Below are 19,382 nucleotides of genomic sequence, written 5' to 3' on the forward strand. Positions count from 1 at the left end.
GAAACAAAGAATTACCGTGAGAATTGAAAATTCTTTTAAAACTACAGCATAATTTCTTTAAAAAAAAAAAAACACACAGAGTCTTCTGTAGAAGTTTAATTTTCGTAAAATACACTCAAGATGACTAAAAAAAATTACAGCAGAAAAGAAATACATTTACCATCTTCAAGTCACTCTGTGGTGCTTACATTTTCAGAGCCTGGTAACAGTAGGTGATTTTATAAACTATATGGTGTGACAGAACTTAATGAATATTGGATGAAAAAGAAACCCTAATTCAACAGATACAAGCTATAATGTGCTTAACTTGATAAATAATAGCAATACTTATTAGACCTCCAGCATTTACTTCTGCTTAACATATTTCCTTTCTTTTACTCAGTATTTAAAATACCAAAGGCTATGGTTCAAGATTCTACTGTACCCTACAGCTCGTTGGTATTACAGCCCCCAACACTTTTATTGCTGTTGTACTACCATTATGTGTTATTACACTAGGACAACAGTAAGCTGAAAGATTAAAAAAAAGCTTAAGAGGGGAAAAAAGAGCCACAATCTATGTCCCAGTCCTGCAATGAACTATTGGTGCATCAAATTCCACTTACCAACACATACAGGTTCTAGTATTTCTCAATTCTTTGCCATATCGGAGTCTGAGTTTTCTCTTTCTGGTAAGAGTCACTAAAAAGACCAGACTGCCCATCATACTGGCAAAGAGCAATGCTGGAGCTCTTCAGGTATGGCAGTACGTTTGCTATGTTGTGCAAGAGCACTGAACATGAATGCTCACTATCATAACACAGGCTTTTGTGGTTACCTATCTTAAGCTTCGTTATAAAAGATGAAAAATATTTGGTATTTACGAGTACCATGTTCTAAGAAAGTTACGGACTACATGACACAAAAATAGCCATTATAGTCCTATCTATGGCTAAGAAAAAACCCTCACACAGCCACGAGCACCAGTTCCACCAGCTTGAGCAGCTGACGCACAGGCAGACAATCAGAGCTAACTTGAGACACAGAAGAAGTGAATTGAAAATGCATTTGGCAACACACTACTCAGAAGCCGACCTCGCTGTGACACACTACAAGTCTCCGCTAATTTTTTTTTTTAAGCCAACTTGTTGACAATTCTAAAATCTAAAATGCAGAAAACAAACACTGCGGCACAATGGGCCTGTAACGCTGAACTTTTTTAGTCATATTAATTTTGTTTTTAGTGGCATGACATTCTCAGGAGAGAAATTAGTTTCACAGTGGCAGAAAATATGTATTAAGACATCAAACCATGAGTGCCTACATAAAAATAGCTGTTCTATTTTTAATATGACAATAGAAGTAAACAGAAAGAGAACAGCCTAGACACTCCGTATGAGCTCCTCAAACCATTGCTCCGAAGCCTCCAGCATAATTAAAATTTCTTTCTTCAGTACCACGATGGACCACGTGAAGCGATCAGGCATCTCCCACCCTTCATTTTCAATTCACCTCTCCGCCTAAGCACAACTCCCAGCCCACCCCGTCTACCTGACAAGTGACAGCCCAATCTGATTAAATGCTTGCAAGGGAGGGGACTCATGGGCCTCCATGACAGGCCAAAAGTGATCACCATGGAGATACATAATTACAGCTGTCAACGCGTCTACTGTCCTGCTGGCATCAATTTGATTGCTCCCAGCAATAATGATAGACAAAGCTTAGTGTGCACTCTCCTGCACCCAATCACTTTATCTATTCCGTGGTCCATTTAGCTGACATGCAACATTCACACAAGCAAATAACAGCAGTAAGCAGAACATTTAAGGCATTTTAATTGTTTTTTCTTTGTATGGATGGCTCACAAGCGCAAATGTTATTACATAAAACTCCTGCTGCAGCATTAATTGAAGAAAGATTTGGTGGGACAAAGACTGTAGGGGGTATAGTTTGTCCATTATCACTTGTACTTTCAACAGGTCTCACGTTTGGAAAATTGCAAATTGCAAAAACTTGCAAGGGCAAAATGTTTGACATCCTGTTAGCTATTACAACATGGTGAAAACTTCTAACAACCACTGGAGTATTCATTATAAATTTTTATTAAATACACTCTTTGTTTCATTAAAAAAAAAGTTTAGATACATCCAATGATACCTTTTTCCCTCATCTCCTCTTTAAGATCACATAATGCCTTTTAGATCTTCACAATTTTTTTCCGCTTTCAGGCTTTGAACACAGCATGAAGCCTTAAAGACCAGAAAGGGTCAGGTCCCTTCAGAAAGTACATGGGCAAAAACAATTTAAGAAGCGAAATAAATCATATATCCAATAACGTCTCCATGTTTAAGATTCCTCCTGTAATCTTTCACTATTTTCCATGCAAGCAATCAGACTGAATAATTGTATTCACAGATGGTACAGCCTTGCATTCCACTAACTGACATAGCGTCATGTATATGTGCACTTATGACTTAGACTACCTTGATTTTACAGAAAGGCAGTGTCCTTGTTCTTTACATGTAGCAGAAAACACTGTTAAACAGCCGTTCCATGTAGTTAGACTGTATCCTGAAATGTGTAATAATTGCTGTAACAAATTTCCTCTTTAAAGTCTACAAAGCTAAACAGAAAGCACTGGCAGTTTCTCACCAGTGTCCCCAGTTCTCTGTGCTTAAAAAGCTGACTCAACGTTTCACTGTCCTTTCTAATCACCACGGTATTTTTACTAAAGCTGTGTTTGAAAAACTTAAACTGGAAGTTATAGACCGTAACAAAATATTTCAGCATATAATGGTTTCCTGCTATACCCAATTTGAACATTTTAAACCCAGTTTGGAACTGTACATTTTTAAGCAGTTTTTCAGGTTGCACAAATAAGTATTGCCATGTCCTGTCTGTCCGTCGTCATCCCCCCCCCCCGGCAAAAAGCTGGGAAAAAGGCCCGATTTACAAAGCTGCTGAGTACTTATAGTCTCTGCCTATAAAAGAAACACTCAGCACCTATGAAAACCAGAACCAAGTTACTTACACTTGGCACGTGCAATGGTTCCTGATACTGAGACAGTTTACCAATGGATGGCAGGCCAAAAGATTTGTAGGGGTCCTGAAATAAAATTCAACAAGAGAAAGCATTAAGCTTTTCCAGATGCGGAGAAGGTAACATTAAAAAGCTTGAAGTCTAACAGAAACCACTGCTGGAATAACTTCGTTTTCTTCCCCAGAATTACTTGTGTTGAAGTACATACATTTCTTCATCCACCTACCCCTGTGACTCCAAATAAAATACGGGAAGCATATAAATTCTCTTGCATCGCAGTCAAAAAGCAGGAAAGAAGTGCTCTGCACATAGCTACAGTACACCACCAAAACATACAAAGATGACATTTTCATTTGCTACATTGTGTTTTGGAAGAAGGATGGGAAAGTATTCAGAAGGGTGGAGTTGAGAAGAAAGTATAAGGAAAAAAATATCAGAGATAAAAAGGGCAGTTAGAAATTTAGTTATCTTAAGAAATCAATCTGACCTTTATTCTTTTGGAAATCTCCTACATAATGCAATACCAATATAAACTTAATAGGACAGCAAATAAATATATGGCCTACAGAATAACCAAACTCATGGCAAAGTAGTTGGATCCATTACTTACTTATAAATGTGAGGGAATCTAAGCTGAACAAAAAAAAAAGCGCCCAAGCATCAGTTACTCCAGGGTAAAGCCTACTCATACTCAGAATAGCTTCCATGCCAATCACAGGGCAAATATTTATTCTTTTTCAAAATAGTTCATATAACTTGTAATCAGTAGAGCACGTAGAAGATTATGTGCATGTCACGAAGAGAAAGAAAAAAACAACAAAGGAAGACGCCCTGAGTCACAAAAGCCACAATAGTTAAGCGAGGGAAAGAAACATCTCAAGGTGCTGAATTATTTTTGAAAAGCACAGTTACCTAAAATGTTCCTCAAAGTGAAGGAAGCTAAGCATCTTTTTTTAACTAACAAATCTTGATTTTCATGTATCAAAAATTACAACAAAAAGACATTACCTTGAAATGTCCTAAACATGCTTGAAAATGGGTTTTATATTTTAGTAAACTTTTTTAAGATGAGATAGAGAGTCCTACCGTAATTATAAAGTTATTGTCTTGGAGCATACTTTGAAAGTTTGTCCTAGAAACTGTAGTTTCAGAAAATATATAACTTGCTTTTTCAGCAACCTATTAAAGTATTTTAGTACAACAACAAAAATTCTGTAAGCCATTGAATTTCAGCTGTCTTTTTAAGACAACAAGTTTCAAGTACACAAGTTAAAGAAACCTGAAACACTAGTTAACTGTAGCAAGTAACTCCAGCACCGCATCATTAAATGTGAACAGAACGTATAGCAAATGTCCTTAGAAATAAGCCTTAGTTATCTCTTTTACCACTTCCAATTTTGATTTGCAGAAAAAAGGTAGGTTGAAATACATACTGTATTTTGAATTAAAAAATAAAAATTCTACAATTCTACAAAAGCTCATTCACCATTTGTGTTACATACTCTAAATCGTGACTTTCATATGATATTCCTTGACTTCACCTTGGCATCTATCCACACCTGGGTATTATTACCCCAGAATTCAACCACCTACCCTCCTCCCCATTACCACTCATTTACCTCAGCATAAACTCGACATTCAACTGCCCAGCCGTTGATGGGAATATCAGCCTGTTTGTGCCTGAGAGGGTAACCCTTAGCAACACGGATCATTTCTTGGACTAAGTCCAGGCCGGTAATGCATTCTGTGACGGGATGTTCAACCTGCAAGGTCAAGAACTGTCAGTCAGTAGGCAACAAAAACAACCAACCAAAAAAAAAAACCCAAAACCCACCACTCTCTGTAAGCAAACACAGATAAACAAGAAATTAGACCAGCCAAAGAACAGACAAAGAATATGTTCCCATCTTTGTCTTTTTCCCAAAAACATTTCTACTTGACAAACTCCAGCAACCACCTTCTTTGCAGGGAAACCCCCAAAATAGAATAATTAGCAGATTACAATAACTAGGAGCAGCATATAAAAGGAAAACTACACAGAACACCTAGGAGGGTTTGGGGTTTTGCAGGGTTTGGTTCCCCCCCCCCATGTATTTTACAAATTCAAATGCACCTAGTGATGATGAGTTAATTTTTCTTTGTTCAGAAGCTTTTCCCATTCGATTTTGTTTTGAAAAGACTCGCACTGTAGCCATAAATATATTTTAACTGAAAATCTCAAAGTAGCTGATAATCAACCCGTTCTGCTACACTTAACATGGCACATACGGGAGCCGCTTACAATTTTCCATAGAACTAGCCTACCCTAAATCTCACCCATTCGCCTGCTTTCACTAACCTGTCCTGACAAGCAACCAGATTAGCGTAATCTTGCATCAGCGCAGTGTAGCAGAAATGAGCAGATGGATCCTTCAATTTTTTTCCCCCCCTCCAGACTTATCTGTTTAGTGCTTAGCATGCACAATAGCTGGGCTGGACCAGCAGAGTCACTCTGCGCTCTCAGCAAATTGCTGCTAACGGCTTTGGATGATGCTGCCATGGGAATACCCGTCGTTCACACTAACCCCGGCATGTGCGTACAAGCATGCACACATGTGCGCGCATATGCACATACACACTTCTTTCCTTGAAATGGGGATATAAATGGACATATTTATTAACTTTGAAAAACCTTTAACTAGACATAGTACAGTAAAAAAAGCACCCAAAGACAGGAGGGCGCACCATATAGATGAAGTAAAAGATAGGCACGCTAAAAGCATGTTCTTCACAGAGAGAGCTGTTAAGACTTTCCATATAGAAATTATGACAGAACTGCCATTTTTATTATAAAATGTTTGTGTTCCAAGGGCCAAAATACCTTAAGAAAATGCACTTCACAATGGTTCTCTACCATGAGTTGTCATACTACGTACATTTTGTGACACAGGAAAAGGTCAGCGACCAAACCACTTGTCTTTCTTCCTTCAACTACACTAGTATTAAGGAAAACATTTAGTCATTATAATAATCTTGTGGCTTATCAGAACAAGAAGATGCTTTGGTCTTTAAGAAAAAAGCTTTGTAAAAATAAACAGATGGCATCCATAATTAGCCCTGTGTGTGCTGTGAGTTTGTTTAGAGTTTCAACAACATTTTAAGACGTTTTGACATAATTTTAATGACAAATCATCACTGAAACAAGCACCTATTCTTTGAAGGATAAAAGTGACATTGAAATGGGAATCCGATTATACAGTTTAAGGATGTACCCTTGGGATTCAATTTTGATTCTACCTAACACATGATATTCTCCAGCATGTCAAGCTTAATAACAGTATTTGGAGAATCTTTGAAACATCTCAGTGTCTATCCTGCAGTGCTAAATTGAAACAATTCAATTTCTATTAAGACTTGAAGTTTCTATTAAAACTCCCTAAGTTTTAATAGAAAGTTACTTATCACACATTCATATTTGGACAACAGAACTTATTCTCTTATTTTGGAATTTAAGTTTTAAAAATTACCTTCGAGTTTAGATCACATTTGGAATTCTAAAGTTCCAGATAATTAAAATACAATATTTCTTTTTTTTTGTTCCCAAAGACATTTGCATTATTTAGTTATACTGTAATTTTTCTTGGATTGCAATTGGCATTCCAGATTCAATAGCTTCATTGTTGTTTTCTGCTTTATTGTTGATGATCAAAACAGGATGGAATGTTTCTGGAAAGAAAAATATTTTTGTTGTTTGGTTCTTACAACTCACAAACATTTATTTAAAATCCGTCTCAAAACAGATCTTTGACTTGGTCAATATTTTCTTCTGTTTCTTCAAAATACTCCCTTTGTGTCTGCACACAAAACAGCATTCAGAAAACACGACAAGGAAAATTTTTTGAGGTTTTTTGGGGGGATGGGGAGAAGTTGTTCTGCTTTCTTTTAGGACTGTGCTTCAACTAGTGCTCTTTAGGCATGATGTAGACCGTACCAATCATATCACTAATTTTGGGGTGCCAAATATATTTTAAATGCATTTTAGTATACATTAAAACCATCAGATCACCAAAATGGTGTAGAAAAGAATTTTAACCTTGAAATCTAGTTGACTTATTTGTAACTTTAACCTTTCAGTGAGGTGCACAGCTCAAACTGCACTTGCTTTAGCATTTGCAGTTTTCTTTCGGCAAGGGGAGGTGCAGGAAGGGGTCAGTATTTTTAGTATTATACAGAACATGCTTCAGCATACAGTACAAAAGGACATTAACAAAGCAGTAATGCCATATCCTGGTTGAGCAAGCACCCTGCAATGAGGTTCTGGAGGTGCAAGAATCCACTCAGAGAGATACATGCAGGATCTGAAATTAAAGCTCTAATCTTTTACAAAGCAAGGAAGGATGGGGGCAGAAGTGAAGAAATTAGACCCCTCTTGTCCCTCGCTCCCAAAAAAAGACGACACAGGCATCATCATTCCCTACTTATGAAAGCTCTAGAATAACTGTCACAGCTATTTGACTAAGGTAACTGTTGCGTCTATTTTTAAATCACTATTAAAAGCTAGGCTTCAAACGTCTTCCTCTTTTACTTTTCAGCCTTCTACTTCAGGTGTCACTCTTATTTTGCCTGCCTGTTGTATTTTCTTCTATTAATTTTATGCTATACCTCTTCTCCATCAACAGCCCTAGCATCCATAAAATGGCAAGTAAAGTCAAGGTCTAAATTTTTTAAGAAATGAATGCAAGTATCTCACAAACGGAGCTGAATCACACTCAATTGATCAACTCTTCTAGCTTTGGGCCATACTCAGATTTTGTAGTCAGCTGATCCAAGATCTTGCCAGTGAAGCCCCAGTCGATAAGGTAAGAGCCAATGGTGGTATGGTTATATGATAGTGGGTAAATTCACACATTATCTCTGTCCTTAACACAAAAGGCAAAACCAGACATGTCTGCGGGAAACAATCTACAGATCATAACTATATCAAGGCAGCTGTACCTTGTTCACAACAGGACAAGCAGAAAAATTGATCAGCGATAACTCTCAATTAGTTAGCTGCTGAAAGTATCACCTTTACTACCAGTTCCTTTACTTACACCAAGCCTGGTCATAAACAATTTATAACAAATCACCATTTCAATGCACTTAAATACAATGCATACCTCCTTTAAAAAGTCTTACTCCCCACTTTCTGTGATACACACACACACCCCTCTTTCTCTGAAAAATGCCACTTATGTTCCTGCTTTCAAGTCCACAAAGCCACAGCTGTTATGGCCAGCAACATTCATGCAGGGTAAAGGGAAAGTGCTTCCCCTTCATACTGATCTGCTCTTCAGACACCTCACAGCAGTCAGCTTCCCTGTCAGCATTACAAGTGTTTTTGCTTCCTTAACCTCTTTCAATTTATACAAGTGACACTGGTGGCAAAGCCTGTAAGAAAATAACAACTAAGACCCGGTATATAGATGGTGAAGCAGGTACAAAAGAGCTAGAGGAACCTGCCAACATCGCAGTCCAGTTAGCATCCATCCCAGAACAGTATGGAGAGGCTGCTAATTCTCGTCCTGTTCCGCGACTGCCAACGGTCTTAAAGCTTTACTATACTACGGTTCATCCACAGCTACAAAAACAGTCATGCAATTTTTATGAACAGTTGGAGCTAAAAGTTAAATTAGCGATGACTGCTCCCCTTACATTCAGGGGAATAATTTCAGGACACATTTTTCTCAAGACCATCAAGGTACGCAGATCTAATAGCAAACACTTCTGGATACTCCCACAGATTGCTCTCTTGCCCCTGTGTACATAAGGCATCAAATTATTCACACACCAGCTGGAGCATTCAAGCAGACCACAGAGGCCAAGAAAATCTAAATTTCAGTAAACTTAAAACTACAGCCTATGTCACCCCTACTACTGTAAGTCCCTAGTTGGTGTCATATACTCCTTTACATTCAGATAAATAATCTCAAAACTAACTTTCAACATACACCTCAGTTTCCAGGAAACATGATTCACCTGGAATCCCATGGGCTTTTCTGCGACAGCCAAATCTAGTATCAATTGACCCAAACCCATCAACTTACAGATGCTCCTCAGCCCCCTTTATTTCAGTAAGCCTGGTTTCTACTTCGAAGAACTGAACAGCAACAGAGATGCACACGTTCTGCTCTTCAGGCATGCCAGCTTCCCGACTACTATGAGCAGGAGCACTCTGGGGTCACATCTTCTTTCCGAAAAACAGTTCACAACAGCCATGTATATGGGGTTTGGGGGCACATAGTAAAAAACAGCATTTCTGAAAGGCTGCTGGAGAACAGACAATGTTTGGATTAACGTACAGAATGAACGGAAAGCACGCAGGAATACATAACAGACAATCTCCTATGTTGTCCTTTTCCATAGACATAGTACATAATATGAGTTGCTGCTTATTTTCTGATTTTTTAGTACGTGATCGAATAACGGAGTGCAACCAGAACTACAAAAATTGCCATAAACTAAGATGCTCAGGTAGACTTCTTTTATTGTTTCCTACGTAAGATGTTGCAGAAATAAAAACTAATGCACAGACATTTGGTACCAACTAATTTTTTGAGTAACAGCATATAACAACTTTGAAAAATATTTAAATCTACTTCCTCATAGGAAGTTATCTTCCAACAATCACTGATTCAGTTTTGTCAATTTTTCTTTGCAAGGATTTGTTTCTTTATAGTACTGGACAGACATGGATAAGAAACCACTTACATAGCTTATGAATACTGAATCTGTCTTTTCTGCATTTCAAACAAACAGCACACACTGTGTATCAACAACTTATTTAGCTCACAATTTCAACATATTAAAGCCCCCTCAGAGTACGTCGTTCAAGGTGGCTCTGGTCACACTGCAGCCATTCTTGGGTTTTCTTTACATCAAATTCACCAAAGGAAAGAAACTAATGTACCCTTTGAAGGATGATCTTTTGTTTCTCTACTTATTAAAAATGGAGGGAAGCCTCCTTTTTCTCTACTTTTTTAATAGCATTCTATGATAGTTATGCGGTAGTGTTGTCTCCAAGATATCACTCCATGCCCTGGCAGCACTGTTAATGGCATCTTTCAGATTCAATGACTTACACAAACAATGTCATTCTCTTCTGTCAACAACAATTAGCAATGCTTTTCTGTAGTTCTTTTGGGAAGCCTGAAAAGCAGACAACCAGTAGCTACATAATGGAAGTTGCATTAGGAGGCAAGAATGTGGCAAAAATCTGGTTAACTGTTGTCGGCTGACCCTCTTGTGTGAAGAAGTGTTGTTTGGCAGCAAAATCACCTTTTCTTCGGTTCTAAAAATGGCCATGAACAGCTGGTATAAACTGTGTGCAGAATGGATTCTGGTGGGCTTAGGGGATTGGTAATGGGATAAGAGACCTTTCACCTTTAGGTCAGTAGTTCAAATTCAGCCCAGGTTAGCAGCAATTGAAAGTCTTTACCATCTGACACTGTTCGTTAGCCTATTTAAAATGACTGAAGCAAAGTGTCACAGTAAAACAAGATTCCAGTATTAAGAAATATGAAGAGTCTCAGCAAACAGCAGAAACAGTCGCTTGAGACTTTACTTTGAAACCCCGCGATCCAGACTTCGTAGAAATCTACTCCTCTAACTCCTGACAGCCCCTTTCACTGCTCCCATACTCCTGCCCACCTATCACAATTCACCCTCCAGGCAGTTACGCACACCAAGACAACACAACCACTTCTTGCTGTCCCATGGGTCTGATATGGATACCGAAGTCACCACCTCTCTGTGGTTTTAGCTGGCAATCCAGACTCAGCTCATCACTTTGCTATTTATATTTTGCTGCTACTGTTTATATAATGCAGCTGCAGTATTTTCCAGCACCTCTCTCCTTCGCTGAGCAAACGTGTAGCAGGTGCTGCCTAATGATGTGCAACAGAATACAGATACCATTAAGAGACTGTTAGAACCAGCAGTTTATAAGCAGTGGAGCTCCAGACAATCACTCAGTTGCCGACTGAAGTTAAACCACAACACACTAATAGGATTTCTACATACTTCTAGACATTTCCCAGCCATGCTTTTTATACTATCGTGAGTGGACAAACAGATGAAGAGGGAAGCAGAAAGAGACGTGTTGCATGTAAAAATTCTTCCTCTGTCTTTTACACCAGGCACGGCCAGTTTTGTACAAAGACAAAGCTCTGGAATATAACATTTTCCAGAGGTCAGTAAAATCCGATGAAAACACTGAAAGTGATGAACAAAAGCCTTAACGCCGGGTAATGTTTTATGGGTGTATGAAGTTTATTTACATTCGCCTTATGCCTTAGAATCAAGTTACTTTAAAAGAACTTGAAAACATTTACATAAAATAAATACTCTCTCTACAATTAACTGTAAAATAAAAATATACAGATATGCCGTTTGCTTTCAATAAACCCTTACAAACATGTCGAAATTAACTTTTAATCCCTAAAAAGTTATGACAAAAATATTCAAACTGTCAGATGAGGAGAAAACACACTGCTATGCAAATTACCATATTTCTCAACTCCACTGTGCTGACCACAGTCTATACAAACGATCTTTTCAATCAGATTACTCTAAGCAAACTTGGTCACGTTTTGAGGAGGAAGGGAGTGCTCACTTGTTATTCAAATCACACAATGTGTGGGGGAGGCAGAAGGTTGGGAGCAGACCTGAGACATAGACATACAAGCTGTATTCAGGGTAAGTGCTCTCTTCACACTGCTCATCGCATTTTTCTCAGTTCTCCTCAAGCCAACGAGAGATGCTTCTCATTTCAAGGTACTACAAACTTCTAGAATATGTGATATTTTCCCTTTGCTGTCACCTATTGATTCACATGTAAGAAGCTTAGTCACACCACACACCCATATGTTAACAGATATTCTTTATTTACAGACTGTAGACTCTCTTCCTATAAAGTTGAAGAGGAACGTTTCTAATCTTCCAGTGAAAAGCAGAAGAGACTTTTCTGGTGAAAGCCAGCATTTCTGATGGTAGCATGATAAGGAGATTTTGACACAATTTGGAAGTTACAAAGGCTATCAATCTAAGGGATCAGAAACTTTCTACTTATTTCAAAGCTCTTGTTTGGCTATTTTGGACTATGACTGCCTTTGATTAGGCTGATGACAACTAGGTAACACAAAGCACACCGCAGCGTGAGCAGCTATAAAAGAATCAGATATTCAACATCTGGTCTGCCTCAACAATTCTAACAGTGGTAAGCTGCCTGAAAACCAATCCAAAAGTGCCCCAAATGACAACATGCAGAAGTTCTCTTGTAGCTGCTAGGGCAACCATTTCTATATTTTCTTGTGAAAAGCAAGAATAACTAGTTTTGCTATGCAATTATCCAATCTCGTGTCTCATACTTATCAGCTAGCCTCTGAAGGATGGCAGAGCAGCAGATACAACAAAAAGTACATTGCCAACAGCAAAGAATAAATCATTCTAGCTGAATCACTTGGAGGGAGTGAAACATCTGTAACAGATTTGTGTAGCATACAAGAGACACAATGGAGCTGATTCACCAACTTTTTTCACTTTCCAACCTCATATTGTATTGCAGCAACACTTAAAACAAAAATTAAATAAAATATAAACTTCCTGTAAGGTGCTACTTATACTTTTTGGCAGAACTATATAGCAGAAAAGGTATATTCCCAAAGAGTTCCCCAAAAAGACAGCCAAATAATAATACAACTCTCAATTACTGCAAAATAATTTACAAAAAACACTGGCAGATATCTGACAGATACACCAAAGGGAGGGAGGGGAGAAATCAGCAGGCAGTGCAAAGTATCAGAGATGGTTTAGTTAGCTTTACGCAAGTATATTCTGAAGTCTGTATCTAAAGTAAAAAGGCTACAGTGATCTGATTTTAGAGATGGCTGAAACATTAAAACAGACACAGGAAATTGCATAATTTAGTAGATATGTCCTGATGATCCTGACAGGCAGCTGTGTCTGTAATGCACACTAACAAAGACCTTAGGAGCATCATTTATGGATCAGATATCCACCATTTAGGACAGTTCTTCCATCTGTGGAGTGTTCAGCAAAACCAGGGCAAGTGAGCCTGTTAGCCACTGTTCCCAGTTAGGAGATGCAAAAGGAAAAGGCTGAAGCAATACAGGGACATCTAGAGATTCTCCTGGTTCTGAAGTTAAATCTGGACAAGCTTCATTAGAGTTTCTATGTTTGGCTCTTCATAGAAGGGAGCAAGAACGAGATGTTAGTTGCATAACTGTTAGCTGAACAGAAAGTAAAGCTTGAGATCTGGGAGAAGTGACAGATCAATCGGGTAAGCCTGGGAAAGAACCAGAGAAAATTACTACTCTCCAGCGTCAAGCTGAAACACTAATTAGAGACAATACAGTCAGGATAGAGGAATTACAGAATATCTACACAAGTACTGTAATTTAAGATTAGTAAATTTCTTTAAGAGTTGGAAAGAATAAGTCTGCTATTATAGGGAATTGTCAAACTGCTTAGGTTCTATTTCAAAAGGAGTGTCTAAAGTCCTTAAAGATGGAATTGTGAAAGCTTTCTTACTGCATATGAGGAGACCTCTACAATTAAGCAAGTTTGAGATTTGGGACTTCAAACACTTACCACTATGCATTGCAGGGGGAAGACACCACAACGCAGCAAAGATAACATCTTAAAAACAAATCGCAAAAAGAATCAACTCCAAGGATGTTCCATTGCTTGTTCCATTTAGGAATTGATGGACAATAGTATACTACAGCAAGGAAATGGTTTTGAACTTCTGGTGGATTATGCCAAAAACCATAAACTAATTTTCTTCTAGGTAAACAAGAACATGGAGAGTCACTAAAAAGTGTTCTCTCAAAAACTACAAGATTGGGAAAAGTGTAAAGAATATGACCAAAGAGACAGAAATTCTTCATGATATTTTGATGAACTATACATTGCCATTAACCAATCTAACTGAATCTAAGGTAGACCAGATTGTACCTAGCAAACTCCTAGCAAAAACATGTGAAATATAACTGTCATAACTAATTCCAAAAAGCACTGCTGCCCTGCAAGGCAAGGCAAATTTTACCAGCAGTCTTCCCCTGGTACAGGGAAAGGCTGCAACACCCCCATTCCCCCTTCGTACCCCAAATCCCCTCTCACTTCTTTAGCCAAAGCATAAATTTACCCAGCCGTTATACAAAGTCATGCACAGATGTCAGAATTACAAGGATCTCTTTATGCTCTATCACTGCCCACACGTACAAGCAGCAGGCAGGACACAGCCCTACGAAATGTGGCTAAAACAGAATAAGAAACTAATCACTCTATTGCTTGATTCCACATTTCAGTCTTTCTGGCATTATTTACAAAGTGAGAAAAGGAGGATAAAGATGATGGAATTTACTTGCTTAGAAGTTGAACTTTCTTCCCGTCTTTGAGAATGGTATCCAGACTTTAAGTTATGTGCCTGTTTTATTAGATGATGACCAGAAATGCATTATAACAGTCAAATAAGAGGTAGAGCGGGTTTTCCATAAAACAGTTTGTCCATTCATTTGCAGTGTACATTACAATATCTACTACTGACTACGTGTTGTTACAAAAACCCTACGCTATGTCAGCATGCTTTTTACACAGTTGCATTCCAGTCACAATTTCAATCGTATGCAGATTGCTAGTGTTTTTATTGCTGATACACACATACAGTTTTAATCATCCTCCTAGAGAAATTCAGCAAGCGATCATCAAAGTATAAAAAATAAAAAAGAAACTTCAGGGACCAGTGGGGAAAAGCATCAGAGCACAGTGGCTAGCCACTTACTGTGAACTCACAGTGGCACTTAACAGTGACCCCTTGCAAGGTCTTTAGGTCAAGTGTAACAAAGAGCAAAAGCTCTGAATGCTTACTTGAGTGCTGTGCAAGGGCTCGCTGCTGCAAAGTCTTGTATACGCAGGCTTATTTAAGTGAGCAGATCTTTAAAGTTCAGTGGGAAGTGCTCACGTGTCAAGTTAGTTATGTGTAAGTCTTTGCAGGAGCAGACCCCTAAGTATGGAAGGAGGTTATGTTCTGTTTTTTTAAATAACACCTTTCTGAATCTGGAGAGCTGTTTTTCTTACCTGAAGTCTAGTATTCATTTCCAAGAAGTAGAAATTCTTACTGGAGTCCACAAGGAATTCTACTGTTCCAGCAGAGGAATATTTTACTGCTTTGGCAAGAGCTACTGCTTGTTCTCCCATTGCTCTTCGAGTTTCAGGGTCTAGAAAAGTGCTACAATACAGAAACAATGCCTTTCTTTAGTTAAAAAAATAATTATTAAATCATTTAATCTTCTGCTTAAATTACCACCAAAAGAGGACAGCATTATTTAAGTTATGAAAACATGTCAAGACTGTCAAATGTATGCCTTTACATCTATATTGCTCCTAAATAGATATACTGCATGCTTTGCAATTACTGCTAATGTACAGGAAATTCAGGATAAATAACGGTATTCTCTAAAATATAAAATAACAGAACACAACTTTTTTAGAACACTGAGATCTATAGTAATGTAAGTTCAATGAAAATACATACAAATCCATTATATTTTAGAAAGCATACCTATTTGCAAAAAAACCCGTAACTAAAAAAATCCATCCAATGGAAATATTAATACCAAAATACAAGACAGGAGGTCTAAGGGGAAGTTGTTTTCTGACTCTTAATTAAAACAGCGTGGCCGCTTCATTGATATTCTATGCAATAAAGAAGTTTTGGAAATTAATGAAGTATTTATTTGGGCCTCTTATGTGAGTAAGATTGCAATGAAGAAGAGTTGGGCATTCATAGTATTTAACTAAAACACCGTCAACAATATCATGACTTAAACCTTTATATCCTGTATCTCCTCCCTCAGCTTTACTTGTAAGCTGAAGACTAATTATCAGTGTTTGTTAATTGCAATTCATTCGTTTCCACAAATCCTGGACACACTCAAGGGCACCCAAAGAGCAGCTCAGCTACCACCTTGGGAGCCACTGTGAACACTGCCCAAATACCAAGCCTTCTCATTTTAAGAGAGCAACATGCCGCTTCCACTGGTCCAGTGAATTGAAAGACTCGGGAAGGTATGTATTCTGCTTGTTACTCTCCTCTGTACTGCAAATTCAGATTTAGATTAACCTATGCAAATTGTTAATTTAGAGCTAGAGAAATTTCTGTGGCTTTCCATCAAAGCTGTGAAACTGGTTGCCCCTCACCCTGATACACTGACCTTCAATGAAAGACAACATGTGGCTGTTCATCTTATATGAGCTTATAAATATGCTTATTATATTTCTGTGGTGACTTAGATTAGGCACATAACTCTGCTATCATTTTAAAAGTACTTTAAGGGAATAGGAAGTCATTTCTACCTTACCTCTAAGTTACTGTTTAAAATTAAAATACCAAATGTTATGTGTTTCTTGAGGTGTCCTCAACAGTGAGTCCTAATTCTGCAAAGGAGCAATCAGGAGCCTCCACATATCTGAAGTGGCCCCATCAAAGTCAGTGAAGCTCCATCTGGGGCCCAGGACTGCACTCAGACAGAAGCCAGTGTTGGGTTAGGACTTATCTTTCAGTACTTAGTATGGGGTTTTTCACTGAGACCTGAACTCACGGAAGAGCTAGAGACTTCTGCCACAACAAGCCATATTTGACACGACACAAAAAAGTGAGGATATACCTAAGCAAACTGGGAGACAATGGAATACTTGTCATTACAGGAAAAGTGCTACTTAGCACCTCCGTCCTTCCAGTGCCCACGTGGGCAGATTCTGAAGGACAGTAGGGCAGGCATTTTCAGACTTTAGGAAAAAAATTCTTTCACGGCAAACAACGGGATCAACAGGAAAAGGAAGTCAAGTCTGATCCCAAGAAAGCTGTCAGATCCCACACCAGATCAAAGGAAAAAACAGAAGATGTGCAAAACTGTGTCGTACCTATCAAAAACAGGCACTGGTAATGTAAAAAAGTTTCATAATATTTCTTATTTTGATTCAATAAGAGGATAATACGTTAACAAAAAATCAACAACCTATAATTCAATTTGGGGTTTCTGCAGGGTTTTGATCATGAAAGCTCAATGAGTGGCTTACGAAGAACAGAACCTTTTCAATATTGGCTTCATACTCTATTTCTAGAATAACCATTATTACTTCTCATATGGATGAAAGACAGTTACTCCCCTTTATTCCAGTGGTGTCCTCCCTATGTTTGTTAAATGTAGGTCTGAGATCTCTCTGTTCACCTCCTGCTGTAGCCAAAGAATGGAACAGAGGTGTCACACTGCTAAAAATTGATCTCTGCCACATGGTTAAGCTTTATGCTCTAAAATGACTCGATCATCCCTGCAATCAGCTAGGTTAATTAAGCAAAGTTTTCCTATTCCCCTCTGCTGCTTTACCTTTCGTATACATTGTTGCTCCCTTCTTTAACAATGCACCTTTTACAACTGAAATAACTCTTCTCCAATCTAATTAGGCATCACTTGAAAACACAGCATTTTAAACCTGACTTCAAACCTTTTTCTCACACATATACCTGTTATTCTTTCAACCAAATAGCTCCTATGGCAGCATGAAGGCTGCAAAATAAAAAGGATTCGCAAGATAAGAGCACCAAAAAGAAAAAATCAGACCTGACGTTTCACTCATAAGGCCTTATTCAAACTATTGTAAAGTTGATCAAAGACAATACAATTGGTTTGTTCCATTGTTTCTACATCCAGAGAGATGACCACATGGGCAAGATGTTACCTCTCTTCTAGTTCATCAGATAATGTTTCCCAAAATACCTCCATCATCTTCACTCACAGACAAGGTTGAGATTTTGAAAAGTACAGACCATTACACTGTCAGTGGAAACTTACTGCTCAGCTCAGACAAAAAAAAAAATTTCATCAATAACACTTACCCTTCCTCTGAAGATACCACTACACTGGGAGAGAATAGTACCTTCATTTTCTAAATGTCAAGGTCAGCTTACCTACTCTTAAGAAATAGTTAGCCATACTGTTTGTTTAAAAAAATTACTTACCTACAGAAATCATTCTCCTTTGAGATTATCTATTACGTACTACCACACTGTGGGTATAAATATGCTAAAGTATTTGAGAACACAGTTTTGCCCCCACATCTAAACTGTGCCCACCAGTGAATCATGTACACAGTCACAAACAGAACAGGCTCGCTGTTTCTCTTAACCCCAAATCCTTCACGGATTTCTAGACAGAGTGATAGGAGATGTAGAGTCTGATATACATACATGCAGCACAACTCTAAGGAAAGCTTGTACGTAGAGTCTAGTTCAATAACATACCTTTCTGCTAAGTTCTTGCCTATAGACATTCATTCAAATTTTCGGTGGCTTCAAATAGCACCTTGGCAGTTAATCTGGAATATGATCCTGAAGTACTTGGCATCATACTGAGATCTTTCAGAGAGAGCTTAGTGCTTGGAGAAAGTGAAAGAAGTTGCTGTCTGTGCACCTTCCAAGGACAGAAACATTCCTGAGAGAAGCTAACAATGGAGCATGCAAAAAAGGTCACAAAAATAGTTTAGCTGTTTCACTTGCATTCTAATGCAGTCACTTACTGGTAAACTAACCTCCCTTTTAAATCTTCTGCCCGTTAGATCTTTCTGTCACAGGCAGAAATAGAAAGAAACATTTTTGTCCTTTGAAGTGAAACTGAAAGAACATCTTTCAATTTAAAAAGACACTGCAAAACCAACATCTAGGATAGTTAGGGCAATCTCAACTCTGAATATATGCAGCTAGAAAGAAAAAAAAAAAACATAATAAACAAATGATTTCCTGCCCGAGATGAAACTCAGGGAAATTTTGGGAAATTGTTGAGAGACTGTCCTAAGAATCACCTTATTCTGAAAGTCTTGGATGCTAAGGTTTAACCCAAAGGACATGGAATCAGTGGAGAAAAGCAGAGACAACAAAGGAGAATAAGCAAGCAGCAAGTTCTAAGGACTTGCTCACTGTGGATGCTAATACAGATCTTGCATGCTAGTACAGAGTACAATGGCAGGACGCTGTTCCATCATTACTTGTCCAGGAAAGGCCTGAAAATGTAGAGAGAAGGTTTAATACCCAGTGTCCTGAAGCTTAGCATTTTGAGATATGACAGTTAGAGACCGCACCTCAAATACTGTGTTCAGTTTTGGGCCCCTCACTACAAGAAGGACGTTGAGGTGCTGGAGCGTGTCCAGAGAAGGGCAACGAGGCTGGTGAAGGGTCTGGAGAACAAGTCTTATGAGGAGCGGCTGAGGGAACTCGGGTTGTTTAGCCTGCAGAAAAGGAGGCTGAGGGGAGACCTCATCGCTCTCTACA

At 38.4% G+C, this 19,382-nt stretch overlaps 1 protein-coding gene across 1 annotated transcript in view; it reads right to left on the minus strand.

Annotated features, from left to right (window-relative positions):
- PCCA (propionyl-CoA carboxylase alpha subunit) overlaps positions 1-19,382 on the minus strand; it is a 296,238-nt gene that overhangs the window by 164,924 nt on the left and 111,932 nt on the right. Inside the window, exons 12-14 of the mRNA XM_019474286.1 lie at positions 15,137-15,287; positions 4,639-4,782; positions 3,011-3,085 (exon numbers count right to left, since the gene is read on the minus strand). Of these exons, the coding sequence (XP_019329831.1) occupies positions 3,011-3,085; positions 4,639-4,782; positions 15,137-15,287 (370 nt within the window). The remainder of the gene's footprint in view (positions 1-3,010; positions 3,086-4,638; positions 4,783-15,136; positions 15,288-19,382) is intronic.

This window comes from Aptenodytes forsteri, unplaced genomic scaffold (genome assembly GCF_000699145.1).
Source record: "Aptenodytes forsteri isolate BGI_AS27 unplaced genomic scaffold, ASM69914v1 Scaffold123, whole genome shotgun sequence".
Lineage (NCBI taxonomy): Eukaryota > Metazoa > Chordata > Aves > Sphenisciformes > Spheniscidae > Aptenodytes > Aptenodytes forsteri.